The following is an 18641-nucleotide window of genomic DNA, read 5'->3' on the forward strand; positions in this document are numbered from 1 at the left end:
CCATTTACTTTTTGGTTAATCTATGATGAAACTGAAGTTGTTATATATAGTAATAGGAGATTATAAAAAGGAATAACTATGTGAAGATAAAATTTAAATGTTGAATTGTTTGGCAGAGTGAGAATACTAGTAACAGATTTTACCAAGAATAACTGCCATCTCAAAAATTTAAATTTTTAAAACAAAACAACAAAAAAAGAGCTAGTGCTTTGGTCTAAACAGATGTCACAAATGTCTTCACTAAAAGCTCTAACTTCCTGATAAAGACCTATTTTAAGTTCTTACTAGATTTCTGCTATTGTGGGAATTAAGACAAAAAGGAGGTGACTGGACAAGGCAACTTTAAAACATGCAAGTAGTAACACAGTCACTACCAACGCACCAGGATGAATGGGTGGAATGTCCATAGCAGGCCTTCCTGACATCATTCGAGGATCCATATAGGACTGCATCATGAGCCACCTTGGGTCAAAACCCATAGAAGCCAGATGTTGAGGGTGGGGCTGCATTGGCTGATAAAGAGGTCTGTGTGGTGGCGGAGGGACTGAACCATTAGACTGCTGTGAAGGCACAGTCTGTGGAAGTACACCTTGCTGTTGCTGCTGCCACTGTTGCTGTTTCATCTGTTCCTGGAAAACCAAAATCACACTTATTGACATTTCTATTCTATAATCAATCAGTGTAATCATATTTGAAAAACAATGGTGTTTTGGGATATTTAAAAAACAATTAGCACAGATTTGGCAAAAGACAAAGAACCAAACAAGTTATAGTACTTTCCTATAACTGACATAAGCGTCTCATCATTTCCTAGTAGATATACCTGAGTACAGCTTAAGATAAGAGAGGCATGACAGAGAGTCAACTTCAACCAACTCTCAACAAGTGTACTGCAAAGAAACAAAGAATTAAGGCAAGTTTTTATGCTTTATGTATTTTATTTTATGTTGTATTATCAGAATACTGACTGATTAAGTAGTTCCAACCACACATATGCGGTAAAGTAGTTTTGGTTTTAGGATTACCTGCTGCCGCTGAAATCGTGGTGGCAATGATTTCTGAAACTGTTTGAAATAGCCAGGTAACACAGCAGGTCGGGGCTGAGACCCTGATTCAGATTCTGATTCCTGTACCACTTGCGTGGTTTCCTTTTCACTGCGATTGCTGTCCTGTCTAGTGAAAACTGGCTCTTCTTCTGCTAAAAAAAAAAAAAAAAAAAAAAATTTAGTAAAAGATAACCCTATCAAATAGTGTGTTAAAGAGAAAAAAGTACTTCGAATCTTCATTTTGTAACCCAATATGGCAACCACCAATAACAGATCACTATATTATCAACAGATTCTCGTAAAACTGGACTCTAAAGAGATCACAGATTCAAATCCTTCATTTACATACAAATGTATTTACTTGACAAAAAAAAAAAAAACAAGGTTCTAATACTTCCCATTTACTTTAGTAAATATTAACAGTCAGTACTTTCAGGATATGATCTATATGGGGGGAAAAAACCCAAGTGATCTATGTATATTTTTTTAAAAAAGCGCAGCTAAGTGTGGTAGCATACGCCTTTAACTCCACCTCTGGAGATAGAGGCAGTCAGATTTCTGAGTTTGAGGCCAATCTGGTCTATAGAGAAATTTTAGGCCAGCCAGGGCTACATGGCAAGGACCTATTAAAACAAAAACCAATGCCAACTAAAATAATTATGAAAACCTCAGAGTGATCAGTAGTTATGCTGAAACAAATTTATTCATAAGGGGGACAAGTATTCCCACCAAACCTCAGATATAACTGTTTTTATCCTGAGGAAAACTAGGTCCATCTATTCTAGAGGATGATACATCACAAGTATATAAGCAAGGCCCTGACTTCACTTCACTGTCCATCATTAACAAATGCAGGAGAACACATAATTAACTATGAAATGTGGGCAGGGCACCATACCTTTCTTACAGCTGTTTTCACTTTCTTGGTTTTCAGTCGAAGGCTCTACAACAGGCTCTTGGGGTTCCACTTTTTCCTCTCTGTTCTTTTCCTTCAGCTCGCTCTCCTTTTCCTGATCTCTCAGTCTTTGTAGTTCCTGCTCCTTTTCTCTCTGTTGTTCTAACTCTTTCTCTTGCTGTCTTGCCCTCTCTATTTCTCTCTGCTTTTCCTGCTCTTTCTCAATTTCCCGTTCCCTCTCCCGTTCCTGTTCTTTTTCTTTTTCAAGTTCTTTCTCTCGCTCCTGTTCCTTTTCCCTCTCCCTTTCTCTAAGTTCCTCTGGAGATGGTTGCTTTTCTATGATCCCGAGTTTCTCATCCAGCTGTTTCAATTTCTCTGCACACGCTGCCTTCCTCTGTTCCTCCATCCTTCGCTCTTCTTCCTCACGGCGCTTACGAGCACGCTCCACTGCTGCGGATATTTCAGACTGTTGTTTTCGTCTTTGCTTCCATATTTCATCATTATCAGGTACTGGAGGCTTTGAAGGAAAGGGGCCTTGTCTTCCAGGTATTTGTCGATCTGGAGGTGGGGGATGCTGAAGGAGTAAGATAACAAGCAGATGAAGATAAGAACTTGGTATTTGGAATAATTTGTTTTACATCTACTTGTGCGTGCATGTGTGTATATGTGGAGGTCAGAGTACAACTTGTGTGAGTCAGGTCTCTTCTTATTCCACTGTATGGAATCTCCAGAGTGAACTCAGGCTGTCAAGCTTGGCAGCAAGCACCCTTAACACCGGAGCCATCATCAGCCTGATAAGTTTCTGTGACCGATATTGTGTGGCTTAAAATATGGAGAGAAGGGAAGAAGGGTCGAAAAGAAGGAAGGAAAAAGAAGGAATTCTGTCAAAGTATAAACAAGATAATAAAAAAACAGATAGGGCCAGTAAGACGGCGACAAAAGGTACAAGTAGCTGCTGCCAACTCAGACAACCTGAGTTTAATGCCAGGTCCCACATTGTAGAAGTAGAGAAATGACTTCTCAATCTTGAACTTTGACCTCTGCTATGTGCATAAGACTCTTAAATTATTAAGTCTAGACAATGTACTAAATTAGGAAGGGAAAAATTAATTGGGGCATCAAATACCGAGCCATTCATTGTGTTGGGCATCACTGCTCACTCAGTTTATACTAAAATATTGTAGAGTGAAAAATTATAGATACTGGGTATACAGAATTCTTTTTAGACATATAAAGTATTCTTTAGGCTTTCTTTATAAAGGCATGGAGAAACCGAGGCATGAAGCAAGTTAGGAATGTGGAAAGACCAGTCACCATTACTGGAACTGGCCTATCTGCAAAGAGTTAGGAAAAAATGCAAGTGAACTAGGTGGAACCAAGCTGGGAACCAAGCTGGGAACTGCAGCGACAGGGCAAGGCCACAGTGACAGGGCAGGACCACATTCTTGAGAAAGATAATCGTACAGAGAGTTTTCACCTGACCCTGACTCCCGTAGGTTGGGTTCCTTTGGAATGTTCCACTATTTTTATGTTACACCACCCTAACAACCCCTCATTCCCCTCCCCATTCCTTGGTTTGTGGTTTTTCCCCTTAAAAACCCCTTTCAAACTGGCAGTCGGGGTCAATTCAGCTCCTGCGTGGGCATACGAATTGACCGGCAGCTAGTTGTCACGCCCTAATAAACAACCTCGCAATTGCTCCGGTACATGGTGTCTCGAGCAGATTACTGGGTGGTCGCGACTTTCTGAGACTTGAGAGAGGGTCTCCCCTCTGCGGAGGTCTTCAATATCAATTTGAGGTAACAGAAATTTAAGTGCATGCTTTAGTAGTAGCTTGCAGACAGAATGCCTTAGAATGGGAACCCCTCAAGGAGAAAAATCAAGGCCCAAATATGTAGAACAACAGCCTATGGGTACCAAGGAGATGAATAAGGAAAAAGCAGAGTAAGAAACAAGGAACAAGATGGCTGCTAGATAAACTGCCTTAAAAGAAATTTTAAGTCTAGGAAGAGAGATTTACACTGTATTTAGAACACAATGAAGATTTTTTTTTTTTTTTCAGAGCTGAGGACCGAACCCAGGGCCTTGCGCTTGCTAGGCAAGCGCTCTACCACTGAGCTAAATCCCCAACCCCCACAATGAAGATTTAGAGGGTCATGTGAGCGATATTATTTTCACTAACATTTTCAAATGATGACTAAAAGTTTAGCAACACTTCTAGAAACTATGCAAAGATAAGAATAAGAAAAAGCACACAAAGTGCTAAATCATAACAAAATGAAACAAAAGATTTAACATAAGAGAGATGAAAAAGTTACCAGGATAAAGAAAGATTGGGATTCATACATGGTCCAGTTAGAGTTCCAAAAGAGGAAAAATGATAGCATAGCGAAATCAAACATCAATGACAAAGTAAATGTATACCATGGCTTAAAAATCATACATTTTTTTTATGGCTTCAGCTATAGCTCAGAAACGAGCTGGAAGGATGGATGCGACTTCACAAGAGGATGATCTACACGTGAAGATCATTTGCACTACATCACTTCTGCTCTCACCCATGACCTTCACATACCTTAACTCGAACACTGTTTTTCCTGTCCAGAATTTCTCTGATGCAGACGAGTCTTTTGTGCTATTCTCTCTGGCTCACTGCAATACTTTGGAGGTTATTTTGTAGTGGGTTACACCATATTTCACTGCCATTTAGTATTCCATTATAAGTACAGAAAACAACGACAGATGTGTATCTTGGGAGTATAAATGCACACATCTGCATACTTTCAATCTTCTTGAATAAATAAACAAGTGGCAATGACACTCTCAATTACGTTTCCTTAACAAGAAACTGCCAAGTTGCCTTCCTACATTGCTCAAGTGTGCACATTATCCTATATGTTATTACTATGTGGCAATGACGACTATAAAGAAAGAGTATCACTGGGATTTAAATTTGCATTACCATGGTTATCAAATAATAGCATAGTTATTAAACTATACTGAATACCTTCTCATGTGCTTACTATTGACCACTCATATTTTTTCTTTGTGAATGTATGTATACAATTTGATTTTTCTATACACAAATGTGTTCATTACATATCGACACACAGTGTAAAGAGGTTAGAAAATAACCTCAGGTGTTACTTTAAGGGTGCATGGACTTAAAGTGTCATTGTTGTTCATTATTCTGCACACCATAAGCACCTATGGATTCTCCGGTATACGGATATTCATATCCTTATGCTTGCATAGCAAGTACTATACTCACTGGGCTCTCTCCCTAGACCACATTCACATATTTTCCTTTGTGAAGCGAAAAATCATTTTTACTGAGCTATGTGCCTTATTATTGTTTTTTCTTAATTTAGTACAAATTCTTTGTTAGATTAATATTTGGAAATCTAGTTTATTAGAAGAGGCAATAGATGTGTATGTGCGTTCACACACCACTCATGGGAGTGGTGGTAAACTAATGACTCATCCAGCTAAATTTAACTTTTTAAAAGAATCTTGCTGTGGAGAGAGAACAAAGAAATAGAGGAGATGATGGAAGAGAACCAAGAGCAGGGTAGGGTGCTCTGTAAGCAGTGAGCAGCAGGACTGCTGGAAGACTACAAGTATGAACGTGGCAGCTATCAGCTCTGTGCTTCTTTTCTTAGTGAGATGCACACTGTGGTTGTTAGATAAGAATGATGAACTAGAAGGAAAACATACACAAGCCAGAATGAATAGTGTACAATTGGTTAATGAAAGTTATAAACATAAAGCATCATTCCAACAGAAGAAAACTAAACAAAGCCAAATACAGCATAGTACACACCCAAAATTTATTTAAAAATCTACCTGTTGTGCAAGCAACTTGGGAGGTGGTGGCAAGTGTGAAGATGGGCCACGTTCCTATAAAGACCAAGAGATTAACAAAAAAAAAAAAAAAAAAAAAATTAAAAAAATTATCCTACACATTTATGGCCACAAGTGTACTAATTTTCTCAATGAAAACAGAAAACTGTTCAAAGTTAACCCATAAGGCCTGTCTTAATTTTAGTAAAAGTTCATCAGTGACTGGGAAATTTCTTTGTACAGAGCCACACTGCCATATCAGTATGGTAACAAGCAAACCTACTACAAATGGTGAAAAGTTCCTTTCCCTGTCCAAGTCTGCCAGCTTGCTCCTTTTACCTTACTAACAGGTATGTTCTTCCATCTGTTTTGTACAAACCCAAATGTTGCCTACATAATTACAGCCTCTTTCAGTCTGTAACGTTGCTACTGCTTATACAATCTCAACTCATGAGATCAAAATATATGTTCCCCCATATAGTTCTCTCTTTTTACTATCTTTCCCAGAATAACCAGGTATTGCAAGCTTCCATTTTTTTTCACATTAAGATTTCTCTACAGTGTATTCTCCCTCACACAAGTACCAAGATGTATAAGACATTCAGTAGATGGTAAAACACTTTGTTTTATTTTGAGAAAATGTCCCTCTACTTTGATCTGACATCTGACTTGATCTTCAGTTTTGGCTTAATAATTTTAACAACTAAATTAGTAATTTCATTTAACAGGCAATAAAAACAGCAGAGAAAGATCCAATCCCAGTTAAGTACTGTATCACATGTCTGACAGTTCAGCACCCAGAAGAGGGGAAGCAGGAGGATCTTATACTTGAGTGCAGCTACAGACCTTGTTTCAAAGAAACTAACTCAAAACTACAAGCAGCATCCCATGGCGTACCTGCAAACCACACAACCTCCTTCTCAAGTCACTCCAATTTTGACTCTAAGATCAACTCATCCAAAGTATTGGTAACGATAAGAATCTGCACAGGCCCAACAAACCTGATTAAATGGTGGTCCCTTCCCATAAGGACTCTTTGTGACTGGAGGCTGAGCAGGTATCTGAGAAGATGATTTAATGCTGGAAGCTTCATCCACTTCTTTTCGGTTTTCTGTGCTTTCAGGTGTTTTTGAAGTTTGATCCTCACTGAAGAACCAAAATGGAGAAGAGCAAAGGAGCAAAGAAACAGAAATTATGTAACAAGCAAATGACTTTTCCTCTGTAAAAAAAATGTTTTCCATGTAACTTCAAGGGAAGAAAATGTATAAAGCAATCAATGACAGGTTTGTGACTTAGTGATGTTAATTCATTCTGTAATTTACTCGATTTCTGTAGTGTCTTGGGGACTAGTTAGTTCACATTATCAAAGTATAACTAAAATAGCAGTACGGCAGCTGCTCAAACTGGATACTCATTTGTAATGTAAATGAATCTAATACACCATTTTTTTCTTGTCTTCTCAAAATATCACCTAAATATAAATAAGTGCTATTTTAAATATTATTGACTATATTCTAATTTACTCTGGTTCAGAAAAGATGTATTAGTATATAAAAAAAAATCTCAACATAACAGGTATCTCACAGATGGTCAATCATGAAACTATAGCATATTATAATGCCCTATCTGAGAAAATTACAAATTGAGCATGTAAAAGCCCAATGTTTTCTTATACACCAGCCTACATATTCCTTCATTGGAAACCCTTCTAAAAGTAACAAAGAAGTAAAAAGCTTCATTTCCCAAATCTCTAATGCTGCTCGCTAATAAGCTTTTAAGGAATAACAAATAAAAATAAGTAAATGTAGAAATAAAACAAGAACCTGAAACAATTAAGTAATCTAAGAAAAACAAAGACATTCTATATAAAAAATGTCTATGAACAAAGCATCTTTGTACCAAAGGCTCATTGTCTATCAACAAAATCATGCTACTAATGACAAACCTGTCACAGATTACCTGCTGTTCTCTTTAGGACTAGTACTTCCTTGTTCGTCATCATCACTGAAGTTCAGCTGTTCTGTATAATCTACTTCCATCTGAGCACCTGCCCAACCTTCGTCAGCTTCAGCATCTAGGTTATCAAACTTGTCGAGCTCCTTCAATTCTGATGCACTAAGGATGGATGGGCGTTCAGGCTCAGAAGCCCAAGAAGGAGGAGGACCTCTTCCTCGAAGGCCTCTAATTAATCGGAGGGCAGAGAAAAAGAAAATGCACAGGTTTTAATTATATTGAGTTCAGAGTATTAAAACATTGGAATTTAGTTCATTCCAATTCAATATTAGTGTTTTCTATAGCAAAATATATCCTGGCAATGACATGACTATAAAGAAACCATTAATATATAATTAGCAGCTTAAATTTTTTTCATTTCAAAGTATGTAATTAGAACCATTACCTTAAGAGGACGCTAAAATTCTTACATTAAGATGAGAGAGAATTGAGTGATTAACATGGCAAGAAAAAGAAAAATAATTATCACTGGTTTTAGGATGACTTCCTGTTTTCAAAAAAACATAGCAATTACATTTTTAAAATACTGAACTATTTTAGGTTGTTTTGTTTTTTGAGATAGGATCTCTTTGTATAGCCCTGGCTGTCCTGGAACTTCCTCTGTAGACCAGGTTGGTCTGGAACTTATGCTGAGATTAAAGGTGTGTGCCAAACTGTCTAGCTACTGTTTTAGTTCTACCTTACAAGGGGTAAACAATTATCCTTTTGAGAGCAGAAAAATGAACCCTCAATATTCAAAAAAATCTTAATAAGCACACATCCCGTGTAGGCTTTGTTTAAGTCTTACTTGTTTGTTTCTGATAAAGAAGGTGGGAATCGCATGGGACCATGTAGAGGAGGATATGCCATTCTCGGGTACTGCTGAAACATCTGGATAAAACAAAACAAAAAAAACAAACCAAGATATTAGTAACTTATGATATACAAGTTCAGTTTGAGTAGCTCTTAAAATATAATGAAGGATGAATGATTGAAGCAAATAATATGAATATTTATCTGCTAGTATAGATCACCACTAACTCATCCTCACTAACAAACCATTTACAGAACAGTGATTCCAGGAAGTCTTTTCAGGAAATCTTTTTTGTTTTTAAGGCAGGAATCTCATTATGTAGCCTTGGTTGGCCTACAATTTGTTTGTTGTAAACTCAGGGGATCTGCCTGTCTTAAAGACATGTACCCTAATATCCCACCTTCAGAAATCATGACACAAATATATTAACCCGGACACTGAAGACCCTCCATGTCACATTAATAATTTTAATTTATGTAATGACACAAAATGTAAAAACCACAAATTCGTAAGACAACTAGAAAGAATAATGATAAAGAGGAACTCACTTCAGATCACAGAAAAATGTTAAGAATGACATAGAATATATGCTTAGTCAAGTTTCTATACAAATGACATGAATTAAGTACTAAAAAAAGCCAGTCAAGGTAATTTCTGTGAGATCTCTCACCTTTGAAAAGGTAAGCCTAAAAGTGGGTGGGGGGCAGATTATGAAAACACTAGTAACTAAGGGATTCAACTATGATCTGGATGGAGACAGTTTCAACAAATATTTATTCATTTACAGACACATAAGCCTGAAAATAATTTGCTTCTGCTAAAAAATGTCCTTATAACAAAAACAAAAATCTTTTTAGATAAGGAAATCACGCTTAGAAAGGACTCTTTGTGTAACTGTATTGTCTAAAGAGGCTGTTCCTTCCACACAGGGAGGAAGCAAGGTCAAATTAAACACTAGTTCAAGGTCAACTATCAAGTATTGAGGAAATCTGGGGGTGGGTTGGCTCCAGCACCTATACTGAAAGGAGTGAAATTAGATACAGTCTTTAGTTTACATTAGCTCCTCCCTTAAATCATTCCGACACGCTAATTCTACGTGGTGAATGGCTGAAAATTCTGAGTTTGTCATAACGTTAATTGCAGAAACTACCCAAATACTCAATATCTACTTGTGTTAAAGGGTGTTTGGCTTTGATACGTAGTAAAACACCTGTTCAACAGAACCATAGAAGCAGCTGGTATTAAAGCCCTTTGCTTCGATGCTTCCCTTTGCTTTGATGCTCCTTCCAATATCCACACCTGAAAACTGAAAAATCTAGAAGCACAATTTGAAAATTAGGCACAAACTGACCAGGTCAGTTTATAAAGTTTCTTTTCTTTTTTTGATTTTCCTCTGCTTTTCTAGAATGGTTAAAACATGGCCGAGAGAAAGAACAAAGCACAAGCAACTTGAAACAAATAATTGAAAGGAAGAAAAAAATAGAGTGTGCAATAGAGGTATCTATATACAGGTAACAAGATCCCTAAGAAGCATGAACTGATCCTGCATAAGGAACCTATTATTACCTCGATCCTACCATTTAAGAATTACCTTTTTAAAATTTTAGCCACATTAATGGAGCTACATACTTTTCCCAGTTTTTCTCCTTTTAAAAGACAACCAAAAATATCCACAAATGAAATACTGTATCCAGGATTAATTTAGTAACCTAAAATCATGAAGAATGGACAATTACTACTATTTTTCTGTAAAACTTAACTTAGGTAGGCATAATAGAGCAAGTTCATAACCTCAGCACTCAATAGCTCGAGACAGGATTAATCTTGAAACCTACTTGAACTACACACATACATTGTCTCATGAAAAAGCAAAATATAGATTCTAAAACTTAATTAGAATTTAAACAGTTGTTAACATTTAGGTTTTTTTTTTTCTGGTATGAACTATTAGTTGGGCAACTTAGCAAACCAATGAACTTAACATAAAAAAGTTTAAAGTCTATAATCTAAAATAGTCATTAATACAAAGAAGTGCTATACTAAAATTATATTTCCACAATAATTGAAAGTTGTGATACTGTAATTAACATTTGTGCTTTTGTTTGTTTTTTGAGACAAGGTCTCACTATGTAGTCAGCTGGCCGGGAACTAACTATGTAGACAAGGCTGGCTTCAAACTCAGAGTGCTCAACCTGCTTTTGGCTCCTAAGAGCAGGGACGTAATATCCTGTGAAAATATATGGTCTCTGTTAATGATAAAGCTACTTGTGCTACTGAGGCATGTGACTTGTTTACCTTACTGTACTCAAAATTAATTTTTAGTTAGATGTTAGTGAGACTGAAGACCTACATCTTCCCCATTCCAATTTTCTTGAGTCCCAGAGTAGAAAATTCTTTGGACTGCTTGCCATGTTTAGCAATACTCACATATGGAGGCATCATAGCTCTATACTGAGAAGCAAGCGCAGGTTGCTGTCCATTCAGTTTGGCCTGTGGAGGACCACAAGCTATCCTCTTTTCCACCACTTTGAGAATATCATTTTGTTCTGATGTTATACCCGTGCTTTCATCCTGGCCAAGTTGCTTTTCATCCTGATCAGAGGAAGGTGATCCAGCAGACTTACCACCATCTCTCCAGCAAGCAACATCTGAAATGGAGGACAAAAAGGATTAAGAAAATATTAGTTACATAACAGCAACACCAAGCTTAGCACATTTTAAGAACATGCCATCAAGCACAGTAAAGGAGTGGGAAAAACCCAATGTGAGGATCTGCTAGGTCTCGTAATGCAGACTAGAGTCATGGATTGTAAAGCAGAAAGGTTATTATATGTCAGGCAGCCAAAGGAGGGTTATCAGAACGTGTGTAAAGCTTTCTCAGTATTTCTGTAGTGGTTCAAAAATCACTACTCTCATTGGCCAGATAGGCATCCAGAGGGAAGGAAGATGGATGAAATTCTACAAGTTAGAAAAGCTGTTGGAGAGGTTTACATTCATTTAGTCAACTATTATTACAAGGTACACAGGACCAGAGGAGCAGATAGATTCAGTGACATAATCTTGTTTAAATCTTTAATCAAGTAAATCCATGCTGGTTTTAAGGAAATCTTAGACTATCAAGAAAACAATCCAATCTGTCCTTATTAGCCTCTATCACTTATTTTGGGGAAGGCATGTCATGAGGCAGTACCAGCAAAGGGGGCTGCAAGAGAACCCCTTAGCATGTTTAACCAGGCCTCTTTTGGATTCCTATGCTTCAGAAACAGTGGGAGGTCATGTGTTGGGTTCAGTTTGTTGACCCAAGCTGCTACATTTATTAGGAGGCAATAGGTAACTTTTGGGTCAAAATTTAACCAACTGCAGAAATAGTGGAGCTGACCCAAGTACTAATGAGTAATTAATTATGTTATGAAGGTTAAACAAAACTTAATGATATATTTAAGTTTGACAGGAAGTAGGCTAAAATGTAAAATATAACATTAAAATATAAACCTATAAAATTTTGTCAGAGGAATCTCATAGATATAGTGTCTGTTGAAATGCTTAGTGAAGAAAATATGAAGCTAAAACATTTACATGTGTCTCAAAAATTCCATTTCTATTTTTAGTTTCTGCTTATAATGCAAACAAAGTATCCCTCATTATCTAAAAATATTTCCTCATTTTGAGTCCAGAAAGCAAGGAACCATGGAATACAAACAAAAGTTTAAAAAAAAAAAATCTTACACAATGGAAAAAACATGCTAAACACAATACACACACACATACACACACACATACATAATATATATGTATGTATACACACACACACACAGAGCAAGGCACAATAGCATATGCCTACAATTCCAGAGGATATGCCTATAAATATAATCCCAGACTTTGGAAGGCTGAGGCAGATACATGCATGTGAAGAGGAGGGAAGGAAATAGGGAATGAACAGGGGGCAAAGGTAAGGGCAAAAGTACCAAATATTACAAAGAAAATACCTGGGTATCTTACAAATTTTGACTAAGTCAGATGTAATTATACATTTCCAACAAGCTTTACAGTTACAGTGGTACTACTGTTGGCACAAAAACCCTGTGTTTTAAGTGAATACAACACTAGTCTCTGGAAAGCAGGCAAGCACACAAGAGCACACCTGGGGTGACATTATAAGACAAAACATGTAGAAAGCATTCTCACTTGGTGGGCGTAAGCTGGGTCCGGGCCCATAGTTTTCATCATTTGCTTCTTTTTCTTTTTTTTCCTGATCTCCAGCTGCCTGCAGACTGGGAAATTCCTGCTGAAACTGACTATTCACTTGGATTCCTAAACATTTTTCAAAAACACATTAAGGTAACTTTTATAGTGAAGATAATTCAAGCAACCCTCCCAGGACAGAGTTCTTGCTTCTTTCTGATGAATTAATTATTCCACAATCTAATGTTTTTTTATATCAATAAAACTCATAAACTGTATCTAAGCCTTTGAAAAGTTAATGAACAGCCATGAGGAGACAAAAACCTTAAGAGGAACCTTTCAGATACGCTGCAGGAGTCTTTGTTTCTCTCTTATTATGACTCCTACTACTGAAGACCAACTTCTCTGCTAAAATATTTTAACAACTAGTTTAAATGGGGTTACTGAAATTTACTTTGACTAAATACCAAGTCCCGAACAAGGCTAAGATGTTTTCATTTGATACACTACTTTGATTTATCGCTAAACAGTTAAGGGCAACTCATTATACATTTAAATATGTGTCTAGTTTTTTTGGGAAGTATTATAGCTACTGTACTTTATGAACATTTTCTAATTTTTACTACCTAGAAATTCTGACAGGGTATGTAAAAGACATTTAGAACAATTAGGGAAAATAATTCAGTATCAATATACAATGTATTCATGTTCATCGAAGTGTTAAGGGTACAAGCCATGTCTGTTGAGTGTTAAGGGTACAAGCCATGTCTTAAATCACAGAAGTTCTCTAAGAGGCAGAGGATAACTTACAGACTCTCCTTAGCTCACACATGACTTTTGACAATGGATTTTGCCTAACTAGCCTAACAGAGATCAAGGATTTGAGTATAACCGTTGGCAATGCAATGCTTTCTACCTTGACCTCCTGCATGGCTGTTCAGTAACCACTAAGCCTCACAGATCCCCCAGCTTATGTCCACTTACCATCTCCTTGCCCACCTTGCTTGTTACTGGCCCATGATTTGGGAGCAGGTGCTACTTCTGGGGGAGCTGCAACCCCAGGTTTGGGCTGTGCTGGTGACACTTCTGGTGCTCTTTAAAAAAATATTAATCCATTATTTCAGATATTACACATTAAAAATGTTTAAATGCATGTAAATTAAGTGTGTTGTTTGGCTACAAATTTATTAATACTTATAGATTACAGCTGTATCTCTCATAAGTGGTTTTGCCTCTGTATCATTATCTTTGTGTCTGTTTTCTCCTATTCATCTCTACCTTTGAATAACAGATGACAGCTGCCTATTTTCCATTTTGTTTAAAAAACAAAAAAACCCAACTTGATACTGAAAATAGCTACCAATATTTCAAAGAAATACATATTAACAGAAATGTAAGTGTATGCAGATATTTGGTTTATACTGGGATAGTTAGGGACAAAGGCTAGGCAAACTCCAATGTTAGTTGATAGATTTATCATTGTAGTACAGTTCAAACATGTAATAACAATCTGTCTAATCCATTCTCATGAATAACACACAATTAAAAACAGTCTGCAGTTATATGTAACCCTTGCAATATGGTAATACTTAAAAATGAAAAAGTTATTCAACAAACTAAAGAATGGCAGTATTACTTTTGGTACACCCAACCCTAGTTTACTTTCTACTATAAAATATTTTTCCAACAAACTAAAGTTTCTACAAAGGAGGTCAAATATACTGTATAAATTAAGCAGAAACATGGAAACTTGATAAGATCTGTGCAAACAATATAAATCCTACCAACTGACCAATAGCTATTTAGTATTTAGCTCAACTAATAATCCAGTACAAACTCTGACAAATAGAAGACAAAATATTTACTGAATTAGGCAGACAGTGCCAATTCTTGGTTTTCACTTACTTTATAAATAATGCCCAAGCCAAGCAGTTTAAATGCTGGAGTCAAGATTCGTAGGCATCTTGGAATTTAGGCAACAAAACCAATTCCTTATTTTTGTTTCTTTCTCTTTTTATATTATTTCTTTCTGACCTGATTCCTTACTCCCATTAGAAAGAGAATGCCTGATTTGGACAGGGTGGGAGAGGAGGCAGCATGGTACAGGCTATGCAGAATAAACTTGTTTATTAGCTACTTACTCTATCATCTGTTCTATGGATAATGCCACTGAACTCAGAAGAGCCTAAAGACTATAAAGGTGTATATACACAGTTATTATATATTTACTTTAAATGTGTATATGCATACTTTAAATATAAATACATAAAAGATTTATAATATCTATCTTTTTAACTCTTCAAATTAATTAAGGACTTATTAAAGCAGAATGCTCGGTCCCACCCTCAGATAAAGTTTGCAGTAGATGTTGGTTGGCGTGTCAATTTGTTCCTAGGATGCTAGGTTCATTCTTCACATTTTTGCTAAGTAATAGTGTTAAGAGAGTTACAAAATTTTATTCTTATAGATAGAAGGCATCTGATGACCATGAAAGAGTAAGCTGACTTGTGTTTTCATCTGATGAAAGAGCTCTCTGAATTGTGTCATAGTGTTTTTATAATATCAGCTGAACTCTCAATGCACAGTGGTGACAGTTTCCTACAATGAGAGAATTATTTTATTTTAACAGACTTTGACTCACTTTTCTTCTTCGTGTTGCTCTTGTTTTGATGCCCATCCTGTACCATCTTTAGGCACAATATTCACATTAGGATCATTGCCTTTGTTTTCTGCTTTGAGACTTGGGAGGTTAGCAGGTGGGGGCATCCGCCGTGAAATACCAACTTTTCCAAGACTTTGTAACCCATGTCGAGCTGCAACTAAAAGATCAGTAACATCAATTTCCTTAGAACATCTACTGTATTATCCATTTTATTCTCAAATAATATAGATGAAGAGGAGTCAACAGAATTTCTGACTAGTCCCTAATCTTAAAGTAGAGCTCTATAAACTCAGTTTATAAACCTGCAACATCAATTCAAGGTAAAAGGTAAACAATCCACTCAATATATATATTAAGCCATCTTGGGACCTCAGCAAAATTTGTCACAAAACAAACAAAAAAAAAAACCCCACCAACTGAAACTCCCTACCTTCTAAATATGGAACACTATATACTATGGGCATGGGAGTATGGGGAAGGGAGAATACTAGTTCTGAAATGCTTTCAGGCAATCTATTCTAAGTAAAAACTACACAACTTAGAAGGTGGAAGTGGGAAAATAGCTCTACATTGGAGGCTGGCCTGATCCACAGTTAAGTTCTAAGCCAGTTAGGGTTACACAGTATGATGGTTTGAATATGCTTAGTCCAGGGAGTGGCACTATTGGGAGGTGTGGCCTTGTTGGAGCAAGTGTGTAATTGTGGGTGTGAGCGCTAATACCCTCATCCTAGCTGCCTGGAAGTCAGTCTTCTGTTTGCCTTCAGAACAAGATATAGAACCCTCAGCTCTTTCCTGCACCAAGCTTGCCTGGAAGCTGCCATGCTCCTGCCTTGATGATACTGGACTGAACCTCTGTACCTGTAAGCCAGCCCCAATTAAATATTGTCCTTATGAGAGATGCCATAGTCATAGTGTCTGTTCACAGCAGTAAAACCCTAACTAAAATATACAGCAACAAGGTTTTGTCTCAACACCTCCTAACCTAAAGCAGACAAACAAAACCTATAAACAAAAGAATGTTCCTGAATATGTTCACAATACTATAAATGCTCTACTTCTCACTGTATGTACTGGCACAAGGGACTCAGTTAAAAAGACAGGACTTTCTTTTTCCCTGTAGCTAAACAGTATACTAGAACGCACGCACACATGGCACACGGCTCTGTCTCTTAATATGGTTTCTTTTCTATAGACACAGGGAGAAAGTGCGTATATATAAGGTTCTGTGAGGGGCTGTGAGGTTATGAACACTAGCTGTTAAGTTCCAAGCCACAACTATCTGTAACTTCAGCTCCAAGGAGATATACCATAGCTCTGACTTCTGCAGGCACCTGCATTCACTTCCCCATATCCACACAAAGACAGACAGACAGACACACAGACACAGACACACACACCCCATCTACATATAATTAAAAAATAAGAACAAAATTTCAAAGGCAAAATATGTGAATACATACAAAAGGATAATATAAACAGGCTCTCCCTAGCTTCTAATCATAAACAATAGATACAGTGCCATCTATATTAACAAATCCACAAGCCACATAACTTGGGCTACTGGATCTACTCACCTGTAGTTTTCTGTGTTTCCAAGGACTTTCCTTTGTAAGTATTAAACAAACTGAGTGTTGCATACTTCTTCCCATCCTTTGTTTTTGTGCTCTGGCCTGACTTCTCCGACATTTCGGTGGACACTCATCTAGTCCAAAACCTCCTGCCACACCCCTTAAAAGTAGTCTTTGTGATACATACAAGGAAAAAAAAAAAGAAAAGAAAATTTTAGTATTAGCTACTTCCAACAGTAACTGATCATTCAAAACTAAACATTACTTAAGATTGCACTGACTAATTACATTTCTCTTTTGAGCGAATTTTCAACTTTACATAGAATATAGGAATATTTTTGGTTGTAAGCATAGCCTTTAATGGTTGAGCTCCCCAGCCTGAATAAAGGAATATTTAAGAAGGGCTTCCCTATACAGTCCTAGTACTCACTATGTAGACCAGGCTAACAATGAAATCAGAGATCCTCTTGCCTCTGCCTAGCATAACGAGGCATGTATCACCATGTCTGGCCTTATACAAATACAATTTCTAAAAGCATGTAATTTGCAGCCACAAAAAAGAAAAGTAGGTAAGAAAGGGCAATCTCACCATAAATAATTGGTTTAGTTAAAATTAAAGTTGAATTGTACCTACTTGCTTTCTAGTGTTTTGCCACTAAAAAGGCTTGGGGAGTACCTTTCTATTTTCAATCAGGTCAAAAACTTTATTGAAACAACATGCATTTGAAAGAATACTACTGACTTGTTCAGAAATGAAGTCGGTCACCAACAGAACTCAACTCAAAGAAGGGATCATCAAGATTTAAGCCTTTTAAATGAATTATTTTACTTATTTACAGCCCAAATGTACCCCCCACCCCACCCCATCCCATCCCCCTTCTCTGGGGCATCAAGTCTCTATAGGATTAGGAGCATCCTTTGCCACTGGGGCCAGACAAGGCAGTCAGTGCTCTGCTACATCAGACCAGCCTGGATATGCCCTTTGGTTGATAGCTCCTTAGGATTCCAGGTTAGTTCACACTGTTGGTCTTCCTCCTATGAGGTTTCCATCCACGTCAGCTCCTTCAATCCTTCCCCTAACTTTTCCATAGGCATCCCCAACCTCAGATCAACAGCTGGATTTAAGTATCTGCATCTGTTTCAGCTGCTGGTAGAGCTCAACATTTAGTTTCATTTTTGAATTATTATAATGAATCACAAAATCATGGTATGGTGATTAGAATAGGTATGGCCCCCATAGACTCATGTGTTTGAATGCTTGGCCCATAGAAAGTGGCACTATTAGAAGGTATGGCCTCACTGGAGAAAGTGTGTCACTGTGGAGGGCTTTGAGGTCTCCTATGCTCAAGTCAGGCCAGCATGGCACACAGTCTCCTTCTGCTACCTTTGGATTGGATCAAGATGTAGAACTCTTGAGCATCTCTAGCAACCATGTCTGCATGCTTCCTACAATGATGAGAATGTACGTCTGAAATTATATAAGTGAGACAATTAAATGTTTTCCTTTTTAAGAGTTATCATGGTGTCTTATCACAGCAATAGAAACCCTAACTAAGATATATGGCTACCTAAAATTTTTCTAAGAAGCAAAGTAATGATCAACACAAATATCATAGAGCCATGAAATACATCAAAACAA

General features: G+C 37.1%; 1 protein-coding gene across 11 annotated transcripts in view; it reads right to left on the reverse strand.

Moving 5' to 3' along the window:
* Prrc2c (proline rich coiled-coil 2C) overlaps positions 1 to 18641 on the reverse strand; it is a 74314-nt gene that overhangs the window by 38586 nt on the left and 17087 nt on the right. For 6 of the 11 annotated variants that reach the window (XM_028757642.1, XM_028757657.1, XM_028757606.1 and 3 more), the window contains exons 2-13: positions 17009 to 17174; positions 15414 to 15591; positions 13757 to 13866; positions 12776 to 12901; positions 11018 to 11238; positions 8585 to 8667; positions 7744 to 7965; positions 6786 to 6930; positions 5788 to 5841; positions 1945 to 2515; positions 1026 to 1198; positions 383 to 629 (exon numbers count right to left, since the gene is read on the reverse strand). In XM_028757642.1, the coding sequence (XP_028613475.1) occupies positions 383 to 629; positions 1026 to 1198; positions 1945 to 2515; positions 5788 to 5841; positions 6786 to 6930; positions 7744 to 7965; positions 8585 to 8667; positions 11018 to 11238; positions 12776 to 12901; positions 13757 to 13866; positions 15414 to 15591; positions 17009 to 17120 (2242 nt within the window). In that variant the 5' untranslated portion in view covers positions 17121 to 17174. The remainder of the gene's footprint in view (positions 1 to 382; positions 630 to 1025; positions 1199 to 1944; positions 2516 to 5787; positions 5842 to 6785; positions 6931 to 7743; positions 7966 to 8584; positions 8668 to 11017; positions 11239 to 12775; positions 12902 to 13756; positions 13867 to 15413; positions 15592 to 17008; positions 17175 to 18641) is intronic. The other 5 variants (XM_028757636.1, XM_028757614.1, XM_028757623.1 and 2 more) reach the window with 4 other exon arrangements.

The sequence above is a fragment of the Grammomys surdaster genome, unplaced genomic scaffold, assembly GCF_004785775.1.
Source record: "Grammomys surdaster isolate TR1022 unplaced genomic scaffold, NIH_TR_1.0 130, whole genome shotgun sequence".
NCBI classification, from domain to species: Eukaryota; Metazoa; Chordata; class Mammalia; order Rodentia; family Muridae; genus Grammomys; species Grammomys surdaster.